This window comes from Phascolarctos cinereus, unplaced genomic scaffold, assembly GCF_003287225.1.
Source record: "Phascolarctos cinereus isolate Bilbo 61053 unplaced genomic scaffold, phaCin_HiC Scaffold_5;HRSCAF=322, whole genome shotgun sequence".
Taxonomy (NCBI): Eukaryota; Metazoa; Chordata; class Mammalia; order Diprotodontia; family Phascolarctidae; genus Phascolarctos; species Phascolarctos cinereus.
Genome location: NW_027555958.1, coordinates 141,904,097 through 141,930,999, shown reverse-complemented (window position 1 = coordinate 141,930,999; position 26,903 = coordinate 141,904,097). Strand labels below are relative to the sequence as shown.

The following is a 26,903-nucleotide window of genomic DNA, read 5'->3' as shown; positions in this document are numbered from 1 at the left end:
CCTTACAGCATAATGTTATTCCATTTTACTCATATGCCATAATTTGTTCAGCCATTCCCCAATTGATAGGCGCTCCCTTAGACTCTTGTTCTTTGCCACCAAAAAAAGAGTTGCTATAAATATTTTTATGCACAGGAGTCCTTTTTCTCTTTCTTTGATCTCTTTGGAGTGGAGACCTAGTAGTGGTATCTCTGAGTCAAACAGCTTTAAACAGGAGCTTTTAAAATCATGTCAATTAATGTACTGCCAAGAAAATAGATATCTTAAAGGATATTTCTCATACAAATCCAGTGCCTAAAGTAAGGGGTACATGGACAATTTTCAATGGCTTGGTTGTCAGTGCCTTTTTACCACAATTAAAAGAATCTTGCATCTTATTTAAGAGGTAGCCCTCAAAAGAGTGGGGCAACTGGAAGATTATTTCACTGTTTTTAAAGAGAGCTAAGTTATAACCAAATGAAGTCAACGATCTTTCTCTATTCTTATTATCAAATTAAATGACATATTGGTTATGTGTGCATTATATATACAGAAAAAATATTCTAATTGTGTGTTGCCTTGTTACCTTTCTGAGGTATGGCTATAATTACATTCTAATTTTTAGGTGTGATAATTTTTGCAGCTGGCAGTAAAAAACCAATATGCTTCAAATGTGATGGAATAATTTTATTCAAAAGGACAACGAAGAAGCTTCTCACATTTGAATTTATCAGTTATATATTGGATTCCTTTCTGAGGAAGTGCTGAAGTAGAATAAGCCAATTTTTTTTATTCATCTAAAATTATCTTCAAAAGGATTTGAAAGTATGGAACCCATTCTGTGGATGATTTTTTTAAAAAAAGAGATCAAGATGAAAGGGATGTGGGGCAGTAGAATTTTAAGCAGATGAGTCAGGCCATTCATTATAAATGATTTCATCTAATTTTGCTTTAAGCTCGGTATCCAAATAATATATATGAAGGCTAGTATAGATGAAGAACATTATAGTTAGATTAATAGTAGGAGAATAAGAAACCTGATTTAGCCATCCAAATTTCTTATCTAACTTTGACCAAATTCACCAGGATTTTGAAGAGCAAAACCAAGGATGCATATTTCATCTTGAAATGCACTCCTACAGTCCAATACTGACTTGAGCACTATTGATTCCCAGCTCATTTCTCGTTGCGTACATTCCTATGTTTTTAAATTGAAGCTGTAAAATATTTAAAATGAGATCCACAACATTGATGAGTGGTACTGCCACTTCCTGGAAGAATATAAGCTCTTAAAGGTAGGAGTTCATCATTCTGGTGTTTTGGCCTCTGACCTTCATGGAAAGATCTAATGTTTGTGAATCATATAACAATTTTAAAGAAGTTTAAAGTCATATTTTATCACAACGTACCATGTGAAGCCAGTGAAGTAGCAAGGGAGCAGAACCAAATAGTAATCCACCTTCAGGAAGGAATTCCCTATAAATTCTTTTTGTGTTTTCAGAGAATGAATTCTAAGTACTTGACTGCAAATATCAGGGAAATTAGGAAGATGCCATAGGTTTGCTACAGGAGACTACTACCCTGTAATTCCCTATAATCCTTGTTGGCATAGATGCAGTAGCAAGCAAAGATTTAACTTTCTTACTTTATAGTACATGTTTTCAAGAACATAGTAATAATTTTAGAATGCTGAAAAGAAGACACTGAAGACATATGGCCCATATGCATGGAGACATATGCTTGCCAAAATATCAGTTTTCTAATGAGCTATACATATACACATCTGAGCAAATTTCACCTTGTCTACATTCAATTTTACCTCACAGCTCGTTACAGCAACCAATTATCACCAGTCTCTGCCTCTCCAGAATATTCTCTCCAGGTTTTACTTTCTAACTCCTCTAACATAATTGACCCTTATTCTCATTCATTTTCTCCTCCCTGCCTCAGGTCGCTCTCATCTTTCTTCCTTTGCAGTTAGCCAGAACGCTGTTAGCTAAATTATCTTTTTTCTCTTGACACTCCATATCCATCACCCTCTCCTTAAAACCCTTCACTGCTCTTCATAATCTTTTCCATTGGCACTTCATTAGCTCACTTTCAGTTTTCTGGTTCTCCCCCAAGTCATCTGGAACTCCCTAATCTATCTTCTCTTTTGATGTCCCTTCTCCTTCCTCTATTCTTCACTCATTCTGGTCAACTTTCTTTTCTGTTGCAAGCTTCTCGAGAACAGGAATTGTGTTTTTTATTTGTCCATGTCACCAGGGCATAGAATGCAAAGTAAGTGCCTAATAAATGCTTTCTGATTGGCTGATTGCTGACCTACTGAGATCCTAGGGTTTAGATCAGAATCAACTCAGAGGTTCATTTCTATCACCAGGTCAGTCAATAAGCATTTGTTAAGTGTCTGTTATGAAATAGGCGCTATGATAGAAATATAAGCAAAAAGAAGGATATTCTCTGCCTTCAGGAAGTTTACACTTAATGGAAGCATTCTAGATCTGAAACTCTACTGTCCCTGTATAGGTGGTGAATATAGCATTGTGTTCATCATGTGTCTAAATGGTTTTGTATTATAACTTCTCAGATGCTGCCTGAAATAACTTTCTGATCCAAACTTACTAAATGCTTTAAAAAAATTTTCTCAATTACATGTAAAGAAATATTTTAATATTCTTTTTTGAAATTTTGAGTTCCATATTCTCTTTCTCCTTCCCCTCCTCCCCAATGAAAAAGCAAGCAGTTTATTATAGGTTAGACATATGCAGTCTTGCAAAACATTTCCATATTAGTCATGTTGCAAAAGAAAATGCAGATCACACCCCCAAAAAATGATAAAGTAAAAAATAGAATGCATATTGCATTCAGACTCCATCACTTCTTTCGCTGGATGTGGACAGCGTTTTTTATCCTAAGTCCTTCAGAACTGTCTTGGATCATTGTATTGCTGAGAATAGCTAAGCTAAGTCATTCACAGTTCATCATTGTATAATATGGCTGTTACTGTGTACAATGCTCTCCTGGTTCTGCTCATTTCACTTTATATCGGTTCATGTAAGTCTTCCCAGGTTTTTCTGAAAGCATCCTGTTCATCATTTTTTTATAGCACAGACCTGCACAGCTTGGCAGTAGGTAGAGGCCAAAATTAAAATAAGCTAAACTTCTTTAGGCCTTAGATAGATTAGAGACAGACTGACGATGATTGGTTGCCACGGGTCACGTAACAAATAGGAACGTTTTCAGTGGCAATCCTGCATTTTTCACAGGCCTCCTGAAATCGTTTGGTGGGCCACAAGTAACTGGCAGGCTGTATGTTGTGCAGGCCTGTTACAGCACAATAGTATTCCATCACAATCATATACCACAACTTGTTAAGCCATTACCCAGTTGATGGACATTCCCTCAATTTCCAGTTCTTTGCCACCACAAAAAGAGCTGCTGTAAATATTTTTTGTACATATGGGTCCTTTTACTTTTTCTTTTATCTCTTTCCACCAAATAATTTTACTAGTTGAAAAAAAAATTATTCATCAAACTACTTCCATTGTGAAACTTTTCCAAATCAAGGGAATAAGAAATGTGGCTTTGTAACCCACCTCATTCGCTATCTCTTAAGGGGAAAATGAAGAGCTCAAACAAAGGGAAGGCAAGTGGTCACATGAGGGAGGTTTTTTTTTAATATTACTTTAATAAATGATATATTTTGAATGCCAGGAAATTCTGTTACCAGAAAATTTTGTCTGGTATACCTCTGGCACCAGAAGTATTCATTTTGTGAAAAGTCAAATTTCTTCATTTCCCACCTGGCTGATCTCCTTGATTTCATGATCTCTAGAAACTCATCATTCTGCAAGATAAGACCAATTCTAAATCTCACTCCTCCTTAGCACCCTTTGTCCCTGGGACCCCTCCCTTTCTATGATTGGAAAAGGTAGAGGATTGATATTGGAGAGTTTCTTCCTCTTCCTTCACCTCATCGTTTCCCACCTGGCTTATGTCCTGGATTTCATCTTCTCCAGAAACTCATCATTCTGCAGGATAAACTCAACTCTGTAACTCACACCTCCTCTGATCATTTCCCATCTTGGCTACATGACTTCCTCATGCCCCACATTTCCTCTTCCTTTTATACTGTATGTTTTCTTCCCCTATTCAAATGTGAGGTCCTTGAGGACAAGGACTGTTTTATGCCTCCCAGTGCTTAGTTCAGTACCTAGTACATAGTAGGTGCTTAGTAAGTGCTTATTAACTCTGACTCTGACTTGAATTGCATGGTTTCAAGTAGAAACTCAAAACCTCCAGTGGATTGTAAGATGCAGGGAGGTATAATTTTTAAACCTAATCCAGGGCATTTAAACACCTCGTCCTGCTTCTTGACATATGCACAGCATTTCCTAAACAGCTGCTTTACACTTTGGCTTTGGAAATGCCTGTCCAATCATATTAAAGGAGTCGTGAGGACAAAGGACACCCCCAGCCATTCAACTGGGTGCTTTGGGTCGAAGGTGACCTTCTCCAAAGTGGATTTAAATTATGTAGGTTATCATAGATCATTTCAAAACCTTGTCCAGCAGAAGCATTAATCAGTGTCCTAAAGATTTACCAAAACCTTCAAGTGCTTTTGAAGTCACTAATCACACCACCACCACCAAAAAATTGCCACCACTTATGAGCTACATTGTTAATAAACCCATTTAGCAAGTGAAGAGGTTAAGAAAAGAAGAACTTTGTGTAGTCTTATACCATGTTTGCTGCTAACACAACTGAAACTAGCACATGTAACCTGATTTCTCTTTATGGCATCTAAAATGGACCTTTTATCCTTGTGAGACAAATGTAACTACAATATAAAAGTTGACCTTAGTCAAAGATAGAGGGACTGGTCCTATGAATTAAAAAAATACTCGTAACAAGCCTTTCTAGAATAGTAAAGAATTTGAAAGACAGTGGGTTCCTGCTGACTAGAGAATGGTTAGAGCAACTATAGTATAGGAATATAATGGAACATTATTGTGCAGTAAGAAATTATTAATATAACGGATTAAAAAAAAACTTGGGAAGACTTGTATGAACTGATATAGACCATAGGAAGCAGTACCAAGAGAACAGTTACCTTAATAACCATAATAATATAAAGGAAAAATATTGAAAAACATCAGAACTGATCAGTGCAGTTATAACTGGGGATGAGTGATGCCTCTCAGCAAAAAAATGGTAGACTGTAGGTGCAGAATGAGGCATGCTTTGTCAGACATGGCCACTATGTCTATTTATTTTTCTTGGCTGTGCTTATTTGTGGCAAGGGAGGGTTCTATTTGGGGATGGGGGAGAGTCTTTGAAAAGTGATGGTGATTTTTAAAAGTACATCTGTAAAACATTTTTTAAATTAGAATTTAAAAGAGTTGGCTTTAGCCAAATTACTTCTTCCCTAGGCCAGTACTGGTATAGTTTGCTTTAAGGAAACAACTGAGGAAAATCTAAATTTACACTACAAATAAATATTGCCTTTTCAAAAGGAGTTTAAAATGTTCAGAGTTACCACCAGATTCCCTTTAAATGGAAAAAACTCTCCTGATGCATTTGAAAATTTTTTTTACTTATATGATGCTTTTAAAGAACATATCAGTTATATGAAGAAAAGTGGCTATATGCCCCACTAACCACTAAGATTGTTAATTTATTTCTAAAATGATGAGACTATTCAAGAGGATCTCTGAGGTCCCTTACAGCTGTAAGGTTCTAAAATTGTGTGTGTGTGTGTGTGTGTGTGTGTGTGTGTGTGTGTGTGTGTGTGTGTGTGAGTGATCATGTAATCTTTATATATTCATGTAGTCTTTGTGGAAAATCCGTTGTTTTCCTTTGAGTCTCTGCTTACAGCTGTTATGAAATTAGAATTCTGGGTGTTGTTTTCTTTCATTTACTTCTCTCTTCAGCTTTAGCTCTCGCTTTTGGGCCTGGTGCCACAGTCAAGCTGTTATACTCTTGGGTGGAGTTGGTGGCCCCGTTGGTCTTACTCTTGCTTCTTGCCCAGACCTCTGCTTCCCAAAGTTAGGCACTCCTAGTTCTTTAACGTTCCAAGTACCATATCTTTAGAGTCCTTTCTAGTGCCTGAGGACAAAGTATTAGGGATGTTAGAACTATTTGGCCTGAGATATTCTGCCCTAAGCACTACCAGGCTTGTTGGTACCCACTATTGCTTCCCAGGTCCCCACCCTAGGGCTTTCTCAGCAGAGTCCACCACTCTTGCTTCTTCTAGACATAGACACTCGCAGGCTACACATGCTCCATCTTTTGTCCTGTCTCTGGTCTCTGGTCACACTTTGAAAATACCCAGAACTGGGGCTGGCTTTGCTAGAAGAGGTAGGAAGTGGAGAGGAAGGTAGAGAATAATATTATTTTCCCTTGTCAATGCTTTCTTCTACCCCTGAACTGTATATGACATCAGGCTGATGTCATATAGAGTCCAGGAGTAGAAGAAGGCACTGTAGTTTTTCATTAGATTTCTTGATCATTATTTGATTTGATGTAAACTTTAGGGATTAAAGCTAGATGGCCTGCCTTCCTTTCAGGCAAACATCTTGGCCAGAAGGATTTTGAGACATTTATAAATTAAAGATAGAAGTGTGCTTTAAAGTTTAAAACATTTCATGATTAATGAACAAGTAGGAAAAGCGGACAATGATAGAAAATAATTTATGTTGTGATCCTTATTGCATTACTACAAATTAACTTACATTCTGCTAAATTATTTGCACACTTTTGAAACCAAGACAACTAGTGACATTTCCCATGAATTTCCTGTTCTTTTCACCACGCCTATATTTTTCCATTTTAAATCCCTGTCTGTGCCGAAGGAGGGGGGATTCTTGATTTTGACTTTGCAAATTAAACAATAGGAATGGGAAAAGTAGGAAATACCACTAAGAATTTTGATGCAAGTGAAAGGGTTTATTTGTTTGTTTAATGATAAATTAATAAGCACCGTAAGAGTAAGTCTAATGATTGTGTCCTGTAGATTGGGGGAGGAAAAAATATGATGAAAAGAGAGTAATATGGACAAATAGCACAGGTGGTCCCTACCTTTAAAGGGGCTGTGTACCAAAAGTTTATTTTGTTGAAAAGGTTGGCTTAAAAGAAGAGTAAATTCTTTCTTTGAAACAATGTATAAGTGGTGGTTAAAATTTCCATACAAGCTAAACACCTATCTAATTCTGCTTGACCTCATATTACGGTTTCATATGTCTAGACCTTGAAAGGACCACAGAGGTCATCTAATCCAATCCCCACATTTTATACTTCAGGAAACCCAGCCCGAGGGAGTTTTAGCAACTTCCCTAAGGTCACACAACTAGTAAGAGGCAGGATTTGAATTCAGATCTTATTTTCTTTCAGACCCATTTTTTCCTCTAACCTTCTATTTGGGATTCCTGTTGAAGATACCCCATTTTTCTAGTCATCTGGGTTTGGAACCTTGGAGTCCTTTAACTGTTTCCTCTCCCCATGTCCTATCACTTGCCTTTTCCTATGAATACTACCTCCACAAATTTCTCACATCTGTCTCCTTTCTACTCACACTTCTACCCCTAGTTCAAGCTCTTATCACCTCTTGCCTACACTATTGCATGGCCTCCTAACCAGTCTCCTGGCCTTTCCCCTCTCCAATCCATTTATCACAGATGCCAGATAGATGCTCTTAAAACACACATCCGACATGCTGCTCTACTAAGAAATCTTTAGTAGCTCTCTGTTGCCTCTAGGATAGAATATACTCTCCCTTAACTTTTTGAGATCCCTGTAATATGGCTTCCACTTACCTTTCTAGGTTTATTTCCTATTTCTAACCTTCATGCATTATCTCAAGTGACGTGCTAGTTTAATTTTCTTCAGTTCATATAAGCCTTTCCAGGTCTTTTGGAGAGCATCCTGCTTGTCATTTCTTAAAGCACAGTAATATTCCATCACAATCATATACAACAATTGTTTAGTCATTCCCCAACTGATGGGCATCCCCTCAATTTCCAATTCTTTGCCACCACTTAAAGAGCTTCTATAAGCATTTTTTGTATACATAGGTTCTTTTCTTTTTTGTTTTTGATCTCTTTAGGATACAGACCTAGTAGTGGTATTACTTGGTCAAAGGTTATGCATAGTTTTGTAGCTCTTTGGGCATAATTCCAAATTGTTCTCCATAATGATTGAACAATACAATTTCACCAACAGTGCATTAGTGTTTTAATTTTCCCACATCCCTTCCAACATTTGTCATTTTCCTTTTCTGTCATATTAGCCAATCTGTAAGATATGTGGTGGTAGTTCAGAGTTGTTTTAATTTATATTTCTCTAACCAATAGTGATTTAGAGCTTTTTAAAAAAATATGACTATAGATAGTTTCCATTACTTTGTCTTGAAAGTGACTGTTCATACTCTTTGACCATTTATCAACTGAGGAATTGAAAAATTTGACTCTATTTTCTATGTGTCTGAGAAACTGTCGCTATGATTTTTTTTCACACTAATGGTTACCAATTCTGTATTTCCCTCCATTGTATTCCCCCTACCCCCATTTATCCTTCTTTCTCTCTCTTTCTTTTTACCCTGTCCATTCTTAAAAGTGTTTTGCTTCTGACTTTTTCCTCCCCCAAGTTGCCCTCTCTTCTATCAGTCCCCTCTCTCCCCTAATTTCCTGTATGGTAAGATAGATTTCTACACCCAGCTGGATGTATATAATATTTTCTTTTTGAGCCAATTCCTATGAGAGTAAGGTTCACATGCTTCTCTCTCCCCTCCCCATCCAATGTAAAATCTCTTTTGGGCCTCTTTTATGTCTGATAATTTACCTCATTCTACCTCTCCCTTTCTCCTTCTCCCAGTACATTCTTCTTTCTCACCACATTTTTTTTAGATAATCATACCATTACATTCAAGTCACACCTGTGTCTCTGTCTATGTATATACTCCGTCTAACTGTCCTAATAATGAGAAAGTGTTTAGGACTTACAAGTATCATTTTCCCATGTAGGAATGTAAACAGTTTAGCCTTATTAATTCCTTATGATTTCTCTTTGCTATTTACCTTTTTATGCTTCTTTTGAGTCTTGCATTTGAAAGTCAAATTTTCTATTCAGCTGTGGTCTTCTCATCAGGAATGCTTGAAAATCCTCTATTTCATTAAATATCTATTTTTTTTCTCTGAAAGATTATACTCAGTTTTGCTGGGTAGGTGATTCTTGGTTGTAATCTTAGCTCTTTTGCGCTCTGGAATATCACATTCCAAGCCCTCTGATCCTTTGATGTAGAAACTGCTAAATCATGTTTTATCCTGACTGTGGCTCCATGATTTTTGAAGTCTTTCTTTTTGGCTGCTTGCAGTATTTTCTCCTTGATGTGGGAGTTCAGGAATTTGGCTCTAATATTCCTGGGAGTTTTCATTTTGGGATCTCTTTCAGGAAGTGAGTGGTGGATTCTTTCAATTATCACTTCATCCTCTGGTTAGAAAATACCAGGGCAGTTTTCCTTGATAATTTCTTGAAAGATGAGGTCTAGGCTCTTTTTTTGATCATGAATTTCAGTAGTCCAATAATTTTAAAATTATCTCTCCTGGATCTATTTTCTAGATCTGTGGTTTTTCCCAATGAAGTGTTTCACATTTTCTTCTATTTTTTCATTGTTTGGATTTTATTTGATCATTTCTTGATGTCTCATGAAGTGATTAGCTTATACTTGCCCAATTCTAATTTTTAAGGAATCTTTTTCTTCAGCAGATTTTTGTTCCTATTTTTTTTTCCCATTTGGCCAATTCTATTTTTTAAGAAGTTCTCTTCAGTGAATTTTTATATTTCTTTTTCCACTTGGCCAATTCTGTTTCTCATGACATTATTCTCTTCATTGGATTTTTTGTGCTTCTTTTATCATTTGACCTATTCTGTTTTTTTTTTTTTGTTTGTTTTGTTTTGTTTTGTTTTTTGCCAGGCAATGGGGTTAAGTGACTTGCCTAGGGTCACATAGCTAGGGAGTGTTATGTGTCTGAGGCCAGATCTGAACTCAGGTCCTCCTGACTCTAGGGCCAGTGCTCTATCCACTGTACCACTTAGCTGCCCCAATTTTGTTTTTTAAGGTGTTGTTTTCTTCATGTTCTTTCTTCTTTCTTGTGCCTCCTTTACCAAGCTGTTGACTCTTTTTTCATTATTCTCTTGTATCACTCTCACTTCTCTTCCCAACTTTTCCTCTACCTTTCTTACTTGATTTTTAAAATCCTTTTTGAGCTCTTCTATGGCCTGGGACCAATTCATATTTTTCTTTGAGGCTTTGGATGTAGACATTTTAACTTTTCTGTCTTCTGAGTTTGTGTTTTGATTTTCCCTATCGCTATAGTGACTTTTTGTAGTTACGATCTTTTTCTGCTGCTTGCTCATTTTCCAGTCTATTTCTTGCCTGTTAACTATGCTAAAGTGGGGCTTTGCTTCTGGAGTGGAGGGGGCACCATCCAAAGTTTTAGGTTTTTTATGCAGCTGTTTTCAGAGATAATTCTGGGAATATGTGAGTTTTTGGCTCTTCCAAAGTGGTATGATCTAGGGAGAGGTGTACTGTGCACTGGTCTGTGAGTGATCACAAGCATTATTTTCCACCCTGGAACTGTGACTAGGGTCCCTGCTCCTCTACAACTGCAAGCTCTGGTGTGGTAGTAGTGCTTTTCCTCATCCTGGAACTGAGACCTAGGACTGTGACCCAGATCCAAGTATGGGCAGTGCAACAGAGTTCTTCCCCTGGTGCTAGCAATGGGACCTCTGTAAATCTTCTTCTGATCAGTTGTCCTTACCGTCTGTAAGCTGAGAGATCTGGAAACCTCCACTGCTGTCACTGATTTAATTACTCCCACGGCCTTCTTCTGGCTTGCTGGGGTCTGGTCTGTACTGCCACAGACTGCATTGGACTGTGTTCCTCTCTCACCCTTGTGATCCTTCCTGCTGACCTTCTAAGTTGTCTTGGGCTGGAAAATTGTTTTACTCCATCTTTGTGTGGATTCTGCCACTCTAGAATTTGTTTAGCATCATTATTTAAAGGATTTGGAGGTGTTTGGGGAAGAGTTCAGGCAAATCCCTACTTTTACTCTGCCATCTTGGCTCTGCCTCACTAGTTAATTTTTTTAAATGCAAGATTCCTGCCTTTGAACACATGATCTGCTACCTTGAGAATGTATTCCCTCTTCACCTTCTACCTTGTAGAAATGCTTACTGATGTTGTTCAGTCATGTCCAACTCTTTGTGACTATTTGGGTAGTTTTGGGCAAAGATACTGGAATGATTTGCCATTTCCTTCTTCAGCTCATTTTACAGATGAGGAAACTGAGGCAAACAGGTTAAGTGACTCACTCAGGGTCACAAAGCTATTCGGTGTCTGAGGCCAGATTTGAATTTAGGGAAGATGAGGCTTCCTGACTCTAAGCCCAGCATTCCATCCACTGAACTACCTAGTTGCTAGCTTTTTTCAAATCCCAGGTGCCACTTCCAACACCAGATTTTCCTGATTCCCCAGTTTTTAGTTCTCTCTCTTAAAACTGTTTCTTTGTATGACTGTGTATGTGTTTTGTGTTTACAAATACATATTTATATTATATCCCCTCAGTAGAATATAAGCTCATGGAGAATGGGCTGGGAGCTTTTGAGATTATGGGGAGAGTTGGCTAGTGAGGTAGAAAGACGTATTGGATAGGTTTCCCTTTCCCTCTTCTCCTTTCCTTTTCAATGTAGTGGCCCATGGGAGCTAGGAAACATGTGACATAATCCAATTAAGGCTTCTACTCCTCTCAGTAGTAGTTGCTTGCATTTAAGGGGCATTGCATAAGTCTAGCAATTGTAGAATAGGGACATCTTGCATTGTATGTGTTTGCCGTGTTGCTCCTCTGACAGGGATGATATTGGGTCAGGGGCAGGGAATGGGGAAGACCCTAAGTTGCTTTCATCCTTTTTTTAAACTATTTTTCAAACAGATTTACTTTCCCTCCCACCTCCTTCTTTTTATATACATGCGCGCACACACACACACACACACACACACACACACACATTGACAAAGCAAGGGAAAAAAAATCCTCTGTTACAAACATGCATATTCAAGCAGAACAAATTCCTACATTGGCCATGTCCAAAAAAAATAATTAATGTCTCCTTCTATACTCTTGAGTCCATCACCTCTCTATTTAGAGGTGGCCAGCCTGTTTCATTATAAGTCTTCAGGAGTCATGGTTGATCATGGCATTGATCAGAATTCCTAGGACTTTCATAATTGAGTGTCTTTATAATATTGCTGCCACTGTAGAAAAATTGTTTTCCTGGCTCTTCTCACTCTGCATCAATTCATATGTCTTTCCAAGTTTCTCTGAAACCATCCGCTTCATCATTTCATACAGCATGGTTGTACTTCATCACAACCATGTATCATAACTTGTCCAGTCATTCCCCAGTTGATGGGCACTCCCTCAGTTTTCAACTCTTTGCCATTGCAAAAATAACTGCATAAATATTTTTGTGCACATGGGTCCTTTTCCTCTTTCTTTTATCCCTTTAGGGTATAGACTCAGTAACAATATCACTGATACAAAGAATATGCAGCTTAATATTTAAATTGTTTTTTGAAGGGGACTGAGTTAAATGTTTGCAGACTCCACACCTGGCTGCTATTAATAGAAATGCAGTTTCCAGAGGAAAAAAGAAACATTTTCCATTTTAAAAATATTTTAATAACTGTATTTCAGTATAATTGGTTTCCTTTGTGGTCCCAAATATTTTAATTTATTCATTTAAAAACAAAAGGGACCCATCCATAAGCTTCTCCAGACTGCCAAAGGGGGTCCATGACACTCAAAATAAATTAAGAACCCTTAAGCTAAAAGGAAAGTCATGCCTTTGTGGAAGTGAGCAGGATTCCATCACTCACACTGAGACTGCCTGATTTACTGCCCTTTATAGGTTGAGGCCTACAAATTAAGAGGCCTAAACACTACCCCATGATTCTTGAAAGTTTTTGTGGTATTACATAGAAGCTGCTTTTTTTTTAATGCTAGGGTTTCTCTTTTTTAAGATAAAAGAAGGAAGAAAAGCAAATGGACTTGATAATTCTGGACATACTGCCCCTCCCTTCACCCTCATTTGCTATTCAAAGACAAATAACTACCAGCTCTGAATCCTGACTGTGCTGAAGAACCTGTGGGCAGGAAGGCTGACCCAAGTGGACTGGCTTTTGTAGTTTCAGCTCTTTGTGAGAACTGTTTGCTAAAACTCCTCTGAAGGCAAATAGATATGCATATATAACATATAGACACATACACATTAATATACATATGACAGCTGCGTGGCTCAGGGGGTAGCACACTGGACCTGGAGTGAGGAAGACTCAAATTCAAATCTGGTCTCTGACACTGACTAGCTGTGTGACCCCAGGCAAGTCACTTGACCTGTCTGCCTCAGTTTCCATATCTGTAGAATGGAGATAATAATAATATCGCTTCTCTCCCAGGGTTGTTCTGAGGATTCAAATGAGATAATTGTAAAAGGGTTAGCAGAATGCCTGACACATAGTGAGCACTATATGAATGTTAGCTATTATTATTGTTATTATTATTACACATACATTTGTATGTTTATGTATATCAGCCATTTTTTAGTCATGTCTGACTCTTTGTGACCCATTTGGGGTTTTCTTGGAAAAGATACTGGAGTGGTTTGCCATTTCCTTCTTTAGCTCATTTCACAGATGAAGAAACTGAGGCAGACAGGGTTAAGGGACTTGCCCAGGGTCACACAGCTAGTAAGTATCTGAGATCAGATTTGAATTCAGGAAGAGGAATCTTCCTGACTCCAGATCTGGCACTCTATCCACTGTACCACCTACTTGCTAGATAGATAGAGATATATCTATCTATAGATTTATAGAGATATGTCTACATGTAGCTATAGTTCTATGGATAGTTATATCTATATCTTTACACACACATAGTTTTATTTATGTCATTTGTTTTTTGTACACACAGATTTTTGCTAAACAGTTCTGCTTCCTTTCCCTATGGACAGTTGAGTACAAGATTAGGAGTCCAAGTTGTATTTCTGGCCCCGTTCACAGTATTCTTTTTTTAAAAATTAATTTATTTTGATTTATTGACAACCACTTCCATAAGCTTTTGAGTTTTAAATTTTTCTCCCTCTCCCTCCCCACCTCCTCCCCAAGACGGCATGCGATTTGACATAGGCTATATATATATATATACATTCCTATTAAACATATTTTCACATTAGTGACGTTGTAAGTAAGAATTAGAACCAATAGGAGGAACCACCAGAAAGAGGAAACAAAACACAACAGAAGGAAAAAAAAATAGCAAACAGTATGCTTTGACCTGCATTCAAACTCCATAGTTCTTTCTTTGGATATGGACAGATTTTCTATCATGAGGCCTTTGGAGATGTCTTAGATTCTTGTATTGCTGAAAAGGGTTAAGTCTGTCAATATTAATCATTGCACAACATGGCTGTTACTGTGTACAACATTGTCCTGGTTCTGCTCACTTCACTCAGCATCAGACCATACAAGTCTTTCCAGGTTTTTCTGAAGTCTGCCTGCTCATCATTTCTTATAGCACTTATATTTCATACACCACAGCTTGTTCAGCCATTCCTCAATTGATGGGCATCCCCTCAATTTCCAGTTCTTTGCCACCACAAAAAGAGCTGCTATAAATGTTCACAGTATTCTTGAGGGCTTTGAGCAGGTCATTCACCTGAGAAAAGTGAAATGTCTACTCCTGGAAAAACTTCTGAAAGACTAATAATTTTTATAAAACATCCTGTCTCTTCTGAAGGAATTCTAGACTATGAACCATTTACCTTTTCACTTTTCCTACTAATAATGCCACAGAGTCACCTTAAAAATTAGACAACTGACTGACTTCAGTGCCATATAAAGTTCTGACACCTTGAAAAGCTGTACTGCTTCTTGGAATGAAATTGATGTATCTCTGGCTTTCAAGAGAACAAAGGTCACCTTCTGCTTCTGGTGGGTCTCTCCGCAGTGGAGTGCCATAGCCCTATTACTTTTTAGAGCTGTCTTCTACACCAAGTGACCTTGCCAAAGAGAAGTTCCAGCTGAAGCACCGTATGGTTCGGTTGTGACTCAATAGTACTTGGTCCTGACAAAGTTGGGATGATATATGTTGGGAAAATTAGGGGTGGGGTGGGAAATGGAATTGGGGAAGATCCGATGTAGAGTAGAATTGTCTTCTGTAGCAGGAAGTTGGAGGCCAGCGAACTTCTGTCAATTGAGTGTTTTCATTTTCATTCAGCTGCACTCTGTATTATAAGGGTCATAGATCCAGAGCTAGAACTCAGACACCATCTAGTCCAAGCCTGGGATTTTACGGATGAAAAGCCTAGGAGGTTAAATGATTTGTCTGAAATTACAGAGGTAGTATGTGACGAAGCAGCATTTGAACTCAGGTCCTCCGATTCTGCTGTCCCAACCCCCCCCCCCACAATCCCTCATCCCATGTTCTTTTATACTGAAGATTTTGAGAGTTTTGTAGTAGACTACTTCTGCCAAACAACAGTGGGTCTGGAGTTAGCCAACCTGTGTTTGAATCCTGGCTCTGCTACTTCATTACCTGCACAACACTGGGAAAATTAGTTTTTAAGGGCCTCTATTTTTTTTATCTGTAAAGTAAGGAGTTTGGAGGAGTTGACCTTTTAGGTCCTGTCCAGCTCTGATTCTATGATTGTAAGATAGGAAAGTCGGCCCTTATGAGGCAGAGGCAAAACTCCTCTGAAGGCAAATAGACAATGCCCTTGTGGAGGTAAGCAGGATTCCAGCACTGACTTGAGGCTTCCTCATTTACTGCCCTTCATGGATTGAGGCCTAGGAATCCAGGGGCCCAAAAACTACCCCTAGGTTCAGGGTTTAAAATCTAAGGTTTGAGCCAACAACAAGTCAATCAACAATCATCTATTAAATGCCTTCTGTGTGCCAGGCACTGTGCTAAACACTGTGTTAACACTGTGTTAAGCCCTCATTGTAACAATTGCAGGGTTATTAATTGCCATCGAACTAAATTCCCTAACTAACAAATCACCTACAGCACCCTTCATTCACGTACACAACTTCTCAGTCATACTAGGATACTTCACACACTTATTCCACCAACTATATCCCCTAACAAACCTACAAATAGTCCAATATATTGCCACCATACTAATTGACTTAAACTGATACGAGAAAGTCGGACCCAAAAGCCAAGCAAGTTTCCACAGTACCACTATTTAATGAAGACATGGAACAATTTTTATACAACTAAGTGTGGCCATGGGCCTCCAAAAGGCATGGAAAACTTCCTTGAAGAAAATAAAACTAAGCATTGGGTATTGTTCCCTGAATTGTGTTAACTCAGCAGTGCATTAGGAAGATGCTCAGTGGCCCAGAAATTCCTAGACATTGTCCTCCATATAACTTTTGTCTCCTTCTGGAAGGTAAGGTATTTCTCTTCCCTCTCTGTCTCTGTCTCTGTCTCTGTCTCTCCCACTCACACACACACACATACACACAAACGCCACCCCCAATCTCCAGCTCCCCTGTCCCCCAGCAGCTGCTGGAGCTGGGATATTTCTGATATTGCTGCCTGGCCTGAGGCTCTTTTTTTTCGATGTTGGTATAACTGAAGACTTCTTCAGTTATGCATTGGTACAAAGTGCATTTGTCTTCCCTAATACAGCCAGGAAATATGTCTGCTCACTTCCTCTAGATTGTGGTAGCTCCTGCTATTCCTTGAGTAAGGTTAGGGATTTACTCTGCTATCTTCATGGAAAATTTGGCCATGATTTAAAGAGTATTTATACAGTCTTCTGTTTGCAAAGCACTATATATACATATGTGTGTATGTATGTATGTATGTATGTATGTATGTATGTATGTATGTGTATATATGTATATATGTGCGTATATATGTATATACACATACCCACATGCTTTGCAAACAGCACTGTATATACATATATACATATATACATACATATACATGCATACTTATATACAATTATATGTCTATCCATATCACCTCATTTGATCCTCAGGGCAGCACTTTGAGATAGACACTACCAGTGGTATTGTTTCAGTTTGATAGCTTAGTAACTGAGGCACAAATAAATTGTGATTTGTCCATGAGCATGTGACAAGCAAACATGAGTGGTAGGTTTCGAACCCTGCTTTCTCTCTCACTTCCAGGTGCTCACTACATCGTTCTGCTGTGTAGCTAGCCCATTGGGTGCTAGGCCCTGGACTTGATATTACAATGGCCCTTAGAACTACATTCCCAGTGGAATTCCCTGATGCCCCTTCCAGGGACCCAGGGCTCCTCACTTGCCTTCAATCGGAGCATTGGGTGTTCTTGTCTAAGTGTTGACGAGCCATGGGAGTGAAGCGGCTTGTTGGCTAATCAGAAAAGAATGTACTCCTGCGAAATAAGACTTGGGTTAGCTGTCATGCTGGCTTGAAGTTATAAATAGAGAAATTCAACAAGTCTAGCCTTGTGAAATGTACGGACATACTCCGAGTCTTATTGGTCTATTCTTGAAGCCTCCTGTTGGGCATTAGCTACACGTGGACATTTCCCTCTGATGTGTTTGGGTTCGGTCTTATGAGGCTGGGCGATGCATCTTTCAGGATATGGTTCATAGACTTACAGATTCTCAGCACTAGAAGGCAGGTCAGGGGTCATCTGGCTGTAACTCCTATCTGAACAGGAATCCCTTTTAAAACAGGTGACCATGTGAATTATAGTTCTGAGGCCTCTACTAGATTTCCCTTAAACCTGTTAATATGCATTATTAAATACTTACTATCTTCCAAATACAGTGTTAATCATTAGAAATATAAAGACAAGCAAAAACAGCCCCTGCCCTCTAAGAACTCCCATTCTAGTAGAAAGGAGGGAAGAGGAGAGGAAGAAGAAGAAGTATTTATTAAGCATCTGCTATGTACTAGCTGCTGTTCTGAGGGCTTTACGAATATTTTTTCTTTTGATCTTCACAACAACCCTGGGAGGCAACTGTTATTATTACACCCATTTTCAGTTAAGGAAACTGAGGCAGACAGAGGTTAAGCAGCTTGCCCTAGGTTCACACAACGAGTAAATGTCTGAGCTGGATTTGAACTCAGGTCTTCCTGACTCCAGGCCCAGCGCTTTATCTATTGTACCAGTTAGCTTCTTCTGGAAGGGAAAAATGTAAATAACTAATTTCATACTACAAAGTAGATGGAAGATAATATCAGTAGAGAAGGCGTTAACAGATGGTGGGCTGTGGCAGAAGGTGGAACTTGAGCTGAGTTTTGAAGAAAGCCAAGGATACCGATGGTATCACTATATGTAAACATACACACACACACACACACACACACACACACACACACACACACACACACATATATACACATATACATATGTGTATGTATATGTATATGCCATTTACATAGTCAGCAAGCTATTTGGAAGCATTTCTTCCAAAAAATAAATTCTTATAGTAAATGCTCAAGGATGGGGGTACAGAGTATGAAAAAATCAAAACCAAATTATAACAATAAACTTCAAAATACCTAACAGCTAGATAAAGTCTTTCTGTGGCTTCTCATTAATTTGTTTTTTCTTCCTGTCCATTTTCTTTTTTTCGGTGGGGTAATTGGGGTTAAGTGTCACACACCAGAGTCACACAGCTAGAGAGTGTTATGTGTCTCAGGCCAGATTTGAACTCAGGTCTTCCTCACTCCAGGGCCAGTGCTCTATCCACTGTGCTACCTAGCTGCCCCTGGCCTGTCCATTTTCTTCCACATCTTCTTCCCTTCTAAGTCTGAGTTCGTAACCATTAAATATTTCTTATTACAAGTTGGAGTCTCTTTGAGAATGTTAGATCTGCTGACAACCATTGATTTAGCTATTTTACCCTGGGCAATATAACAGAGACCCACCCTACCCACAGTCTATTATCACTATGACTGTGATTAACTTTTTCAAATAAATGTGCATCATCTATGTGTGTCTGTCAGAGAGAGAGAGAGAGGGAAATTAAGAAAGAAGAGTGGGTAGAGAAGACCTTTCTTCTACATTCTTATGTTCTTATGACACTTTGTAATAATATTGAGAGTTGGATTCCTGCAAGATAAGGGTGAAATGTGTTTTCAGATCTTCTTTCTTTGAACCTCTGTCAAAAAAAAAATAAAAAAGGTTATGTCCCTTGTGGAACCCTCTGTTCTTGAGATGACACAAGCACACACACACACACACACACACACACACACACACACACACACACTTTAATTTAGTGAGCTGATTAGCACTGTTTTCTGCTCAGGCAAATTCTATAAGGTGCCATAATGTGTTGTTCACTTTATTTCACAAGCCAATTGTTCAGATGCGTTCTCACTGAAAAACCAAATCAAGCCATTGCTAAAGATGGTTTCTCAGCTGTGTTTTCAAGTGAATATTGTAAAAGATCTAAAATGTTGAGATATATGGTGGTTGTTCAGATAATATTATAGATGTAACTGTTTTAGCCTGGTAAAGGTTACTGAGAGAAGAAAAATCTTTATTTTATTAAATCAGTATTACACTCATGGATGCCACATTTAAATGAAAGATCAAGTAGATAGGGCCCCATCAGAAAAATGGGCTGGGCCTTCACTTCTGTTTCTGTAAAACTCAATTAGAAGAAAAGACAGGCCTGGTCACCTGAGTTACAGTTTTTGCTTAAGACTCTTGACTGACTCACTCATATGACAGCCTAGGTTTCTTATTGCTATGCTTAGGATTGTTGGACCTTAAATTTAGAGCTAGGAAGAGACTTGAGGGAATATTGTCCAAATCCTTCTCATCAGATGAGGAAATTGAGGTCTAGGAAGGTTTAATGTCTTATCAATGGTCATACTTGTAGTGAGTATCAAAGGTACTATTTGAACCCAAATCCTTGGACTCCAGACCCAATGTCATTTCTATTCATCAGCATGAAAATAGGGCTAATAATCAGTATCTTCCTACCGTGCTTATAATGTCTTTTTCCAACTGCATGTGAAAAAAATTTTTAACACTTTTTTTTTAAATTTTGAGTTCCAAATTCTCTCTTTCCTTCTCTCCCTTGAGAAAGTAAGCAATTTTATACAAGCTATATATGTGCAATCATGCAAAACACATTTCCATATTAGTCAAGTTGTGAAAGACAACAGACAAAAAAACCCTTAACCCTATGGAAAAAATGAAGTAAAAAAATAGTATGCTTCAACCTGCATTCAGACTTTATCTGTTCTCTGGAGTGGATAGCATTTTTCATCATGAGTCCTTTGGAATTGTCTTGGATCATTATACTGCTGAGAATAGCTAAGTCATTCATAGTTGATCATCATATAATAGCATTGTTACTGTGTACAATGTTCTTCTGGTTCTGCTTACTTTACTTTACATCAGTTAACAGAAGTCCAGGTTTTTCTGAAATCATCCTGCTTGTCATTTTTTATAGCATAATAGTATTCCATTAGAATCATAAACCACAACCTGTTCAGCCATTCCTCAACTGATAGACATTCTTTAGCTTCCAATTCTTTGTCACTGCAAAAAGAGATAGTATAAATATTTTTTGTACAAATATGTCCTCCCTGCTCCTGCATTTTTTTTTTATGTCTTTGGGATATAGACCTAGTAGTGGTATTGCTGGATCAAAGGGTATGAACAGTTTTATAGCTCTTTTGCATAGTGCTTATGATAAGTCTCGGGCAACAATCATAAAAATACATAAACTATGTATTTTAAATGTGATATTTCTCTTTTTTTTTCCCTGTCCTTCCCATCTGCTTTCTTTCATAACATCTTCAAATTACAGGAAAATAAAAAGTGTCTTTTATTGCACAGATATGGAAAGATTTAATCCTTAAAAGATGAAGCCTAAAAGCAAAAAAGCATTTTAATTTTATCTGTGGGTTTCACCAAAATAATAAAGAGTGGCAGAAAGAGGATGTTGGATAGGTGAGTTTGGCACTAAGCACATTCGACTTAATATGTGAAGTTAAGAGGTACAGGGGAAGTCTAAGTACGATTCATTCTGGTCCTGGTTCATATCCGGTTGTTCATTTGTTTGGTTTTAATTGGACTTTATAGTTTAGTTAGCTATGTCCTCAAAGTGATTCTACTCCTTGTGCATGTTTTCTCGATGGGGAGAGCCAATTTAAAAAGTCTATTCACTTATACTAGGTCTATTAGTGTGGTATATATTTGATTTTTCAAGCTTTGATGATGTAATTTCTCTGTTCAGAAATCTTATAAACTCTCCATTTCCTGTAGGATAATATCCAAACACATTAGTCTAGCACCCAAGGCTCTCTGAAATCAGATTTTGAGCTTACTTTCCAGCTACAGTTCCTACTATTGGTTACATAAGTGCTCAACTCTTGTCAGATTTGTCTTTTAGACTGTTCCTGAACAAACCTTTCCCATCTCTGGCTCTTTCCACTTATTTGTTCCTTCCCTTCGCATTTTGACATTGATTCTCTGATCCTTCAAGACCCAATTGCCTCCTCCAGGAAACCTGTCCTGATTCAGTCCAAATCCTTCTCCTTCTCCTTCAAATGCAACCTCTCCTTCCCCTAAACATCTATACTTGAAGCATCTTTTTTGTGTTGCTTATGCTGTGACTTACACAAGAGTTATTCACAGGAATGTGCTAGATCCAGCTCATACTGGCTTGTGAAAGTTGACTGCTAAATTTTCAGTGTGGACAGTTATACATTTGCAAATATGAGTGTGATTTATTATGTTTTTGATCATCACCACACATAAGGATCCCTACAGTCATATATTGACTTAGAAAAACCATATATTAACTTTATCTGTGTTTAATTGTATTTTTCTTTATTTTGTCAAATATTTCCAAATTACATTTTGATCTGGTTTAACCAGCACTCAGGAGTGTTGTGGATTGCCAGTGTGTTTGATACCTCTGGCTAGACTTACAAGAAAGTCACGGAGAAAATGTTAGTAATGGCAGATAAAGTTAAAAAGTGTGTCCTAGACACTTTTTTTTCTTTTTCTGGAGAGCCTCTTGTTAAAGTCATTTACCAGCACCACCACCCACTTTGGTGATTTGTGTATTTATTTCATATCCTCCTACTAAGTTATGAACTCCAGGAAAGCAATCCCATCTTTTTATACCTCCACACCACATAATGTGGAGCCTTGTACATCATAAACATTAAGTAAGCGTTAGTTGAATGGAACTGAAGGTGTCAACTTACTGACGGTGCTATTCACATAGAATTGTTGGTGATAGGATGTTTTTAAAGCTCCAACTCTCATTTTGTTAGCTGTGAAATTGATTGAAAGACATACTGGTGACATAATTCATTGCTTTCTGTTTCCTTTCAGACAAGTTCATTCTTAAACTAGGATGTCTTCTCTCTGCACTCTGTCATTTGGCAATTTCATTCACTCTCCCAACTTCAACTACTTCTTTAGCTCTTTTGGGAAGTGTGTGTCAGTGCCTTTCATATGCAGTTGGGGATAATCCAACCAAACCCCATCTATACCCCTCTCTGTTACTGGTTTATCTCCTTATTCATTCTCTCCTTCTAGGTTCAAAGACAGTCTAGCAAGTATACTTTGTAATAATCTCAGCAACTACCAAAATTGTAGACTTGTCTTGACCCTCATTCTAGAGTAAAATAAGGAACTCTGCTCTCAGTGGATAGTTTCTTCTTTCAGCCTTGAACCATACACATGAGGGCTCAAACAAAATGGCAGTTAATGGGCATGAAACTTAACTAGCAGTATCAAGTAACATAGAAAAACAGATAAACAATCAAACCAAATCTGTTTTGGGGCTTGCAGCCAGGGCCATCTCTTTCTCCTCATTGTCAGTTTGAGGGTCTCTGAAGAAAAAGACGGAGATTTAAATTTTAAGATATTCCCAAGCACTGTTGGATATATATGGGGAGAAAAGAAGCTGTTACCTGCACTTAATTCTCGCTAACTAGACTTCATTTTCACTGCTGCAACTTGTGGAATGGAGGAATACGTCATGGGAAGTAAGTAGATTGAGGAATTGGGAAGTTAGGGTGTTTGTAGGAGTATCAATATGTATATTGTGGTCTCCTATTATGAGGAGAGTGGTTGAGATAGAGAGGAAGACTGTGAGCCAGGTACTGAACAGGAGTGTTCTGGGAGTAAGTAGATAACTTACTCACATTGGGTTGTAAATTCATATCAAAGTAGGAGAAGTAATTCAGCAATGGTGGCAGTAATAGGCTGCAAGAAATATTCCAGCTCCCATGTTCCCCCCTTCTCATCACACATACATGCGTGTGCATGCGCGCACACACACACACACACACACACACACATGCACATATGTTACCTCTTCTAGTGTAAAGTAAGCCTTTTAAGGGCAGGGACTATTTAGCTTTTTTTTTCTTGTACCTCCAGTCACAGGTTTTCAAATATAAGAAGTGCTTAATAAATGTTGATTGATTGATAGGTACTATTTAAGGAAAGCCAGGAGATCCCTGGAAGATAATGCTATGTCAGAAAACCATATTCTTTTTTTTTTTTTTTTGGCTAGGCAATGGGGTTAAGTGACTTGCCCAGGGTTGTACAGCTAGTGAGTGTTATGTATCTGAGGCCAGATTTGAACTCAGGTCCTCCTGACTCCAGGGCTGGGGCTCTATCCACTATGCCACCTAGCTGCCCCTAGATAACCATATTTTGATTTGTTCATAATGGCTTCTTGCCTTTGCTTTCTAGTTTCTCTCATTCTTTAATTATGTTTTTACAAAAACAAGCCTGTTGCCTCATTGTTCCATAATAATCATCTCGGTATTCTTTTCATGTGTAGTAGGAGTAGCAACAAGGTATTTTAGAAAGGCTCCAGCAGTTCTGGAATCAGGAGACCTGGGGAGGAAGGGAAGGCTCAGAGGGAAGGAAGGAAGGAAGGAAGGAAGAAAGGAAGGAAGGAAGGAAGGAAGGAAGGAAGGAAGGAAGGAAGGAAGGAAGGAAGGAAGGAAAGAAGGAAGGAAGGAAGGAAATTAAATACCTGTTATGTACCAGGTAGATAGCTTTACAAATATTTTCTCATTTGATCCTCACCACAACCCTGGGAAGCAGGTGCTATTATTATCCAGTTGAGGAGTTTAAGGCAAAGTGACTCATCTAGTCACATATCTAAGATTAGATTTGAACTCAAGTCTTCCTGACTCCAGTAATAGTACTAGGGACTCTAGGAGCACCACCAAGCCACCTCTCATTTTGGCTTTAGTTTCCTCATTTGTAAAATGAAGGATTGGACTGGACTAAAGAACCTTCTAGTTCTAACATTTAATAAGTAAGCCCATTTATATATCCCAGAAATAATTTTTCTTTTCTTAGTTCATTGGAGCATCCAAGCCTTTCCCAAGGCAGGTGCTCAATGAATACTTGTTTGAATGAATAGGCAGCTAGTAATCATCAGTCTCATAATTAAAGAGGATTTCATTTTGATGAAGATCTGAATTTCAATAAGGGTGTTCTCAGATATATTTGACCTTTAAGAAAAATTTACCTCATATTCATTATTTATTTGTTGTTGTTGTTCAGTTATTTTTAAGTCACGTCCAACTCTTCATGGCCACATTTGGGGTTTTCTTGGCAAAGATACTAGAATGATTTGCACTTTCCTTTTCCAGATCATTTTACAGATGAGGAAACTGAAGTAAACAGGGTTAAGTGACTTGCCCAGAGTTACATGGCTATTAAGTGTCTGAAGCTAGATTTGAACTCAGAATGATGAGCCTTCCTGACTCCAGGCCAGGCATTCTATCCACTGCACCACCTAGCTCCCTTCTCATTATTTGTGCTCATGAAAATTTTGAGATTTCAAAAATATTTGCTCTGTTTTTCAGGTCCATATTGTGGAAGCATGACTATTCCCAAAGAATTCTACCTGGACACAAATGAAGTGATTGTTTGCTTTGAGAGTGCATCCCACATTTCTGGGCGTGGATTTTTGTTGTCCTATGCCAGTAGTGATCATCCAGGTATGGCAGACTAAATGGTTGATGCAAAGCTGTACTCTCATAACTATCTTTCTAAACATTCATCTGATCACATATCACTGTAACTGGGAGCTTAATCCAAGGTATTTAATTAGCAAATGAGGAAAAAAAAAGGAAAGCCATTTCATTGTTATTGTACTCACATTAGAAAAGAAAGAGGAGCAGTTGGGTCCCAGCTGAATGATTTCAAGGTACCTAGATAAAAAACACTTGGAAACTTGATAGAGGAAGAGAAATGGAAAATGGAGTATCCTGAAAACTGATTGAAGTTGTGTCTACACGTAGAGAAAGCATTACCACTGACTAGGCTCTGTCAAATGCTGAGGCCCTTCATTTGCTGAGTGCTAGTAACACACACAAATACATAGAACAGGTGTTTGGTATAGAGCTGGAAGGTACCTTAAAGATCGTCTAATTTAGGGGTTCTTAACCTTTTTTTTGAATCATGGATCTCTTTGGCAGTCTGGTGAAACTTTATGGACCCCTTGCATAAAATAAAATACATAGGATTAATAGAGGAAGCTGATTATGAAACACCATTACAGTATCAAATTTTTTTTAACTGGTTCATTGGCCCCAGGTTAAGAACTTCTGATCTATCCTCTTATTTTACAGATGAGGAAACTGAGGCACAGAAACAGAAAGCATAGAAACTCCCATCTTTTAGTTCTTTGTTGTTCCTTGCTTATATTTAACATCCTGTTGTTGTCCTGTACTGAATGCTCATATGTGCCACATCCTGTCACGTTGAATCTAGAGCATTATTATCCCCAATATAGGATATTCTTCATGAGCCACAGCTGGCTTCTTAAATTGTTTCTCTGCTGCGTGTACAGAGCATGACTGTTATAGACATGTAGTGCATGTCAGTTTTTGTACTGAACCTAGATCCTGTATATTCCTAGGGATCAAAGCTGAAAAGTCATAATAAAGGGCAGGACAAAGAGAGAGGAAGGAAAAGTGGATGCATACTTCTTTGGAGAAGGGTTCCTTTGATTTGTTTTAAATGAAGAAAATTCAGATTAGTAGCTTGCATGCAAAAATTTTAAGAAATTTTGTCCTTTTTTATAGATTGTAAATGTTAAAGGCATGTGAATCCTAACCACAGTTCAGTCAGCTAATTGCGACTCTCTTTTTCTTATGACAGATTTAATAACATGCTTGGATCGTGCTAACCATTCTTCGAAGACTGAGTACAGGTAAATACAGGTTTTTCCAAGTGTCCTCAGATATGCTGCACTTATGTCTTAGTGGGTATTTGGTTATTCTTGAAACCAATCCAGGTGCTGTTGTAATGGTCTTTCCAAAACAGCATCACAGTAGCAAAAGTTACCCACTAACTGGAATAAAGTTATGGTACTGATGATAACCTTTGGTCTAGAAGTTGACCTGGAGAAGATTTGAGGTAACCTTTACAATACTCCTTTATTCTTTCTATTTTTTTGTGATTCCCCAGTCTGCAGTACAGCCTGTGTAGGGATGCACACATTGTTACTAGTACAAAGCTTGCAAATACTCTTGGGACCCTTCTGGCTCAATCTAGGTGTGGTCTTTTTTATAGAAACCTAGTGCCTCTGAATACTCTGGTCAGGAGGTGTTCATTTTACTTAAATGACATTTCTTAAAAGAAGAACAGGTCCACGGGAGAGCGGTATGGTTAGACCATGGTACTGTTCCGGTAACTGATCCAAGCTATAGCAAAAATATAATGTGCCTAATGAAATTAGAATGTCATGAAGGTCAGGGAAGGCAGGTAAGTGGGGTCAAAAGACCACCAGAGAACTGTTGATATGAACCTAATTCTCAGACATGATATGCTGCATCCAGA

At 38.2% G+C, this 26,903-nt stretch overlaps 1 protein-coding gene across 1 annotated transcript in view; it reads left to right on the top strand.

The window, feature by feature from the left end:
• The window catches only part of DCBLD1 (discoidin, CUB and LCCL domain containing 1), a 108,818-nt gene that overhangs the window by 41,068 nt on the left and 40,847 nt on the right, over nucleotides 1–26,903 (top strand). The window contains 2 exon segments of the mRNA XM_020971643.2: nucleotides 24,923–25,057; nucleotides 26,223–26,274. Coding sequence (XP_020827302.1) covers nucleotides 24,923–25,057; nucleotides 26,223–26,274 — 187 coding nt within the window.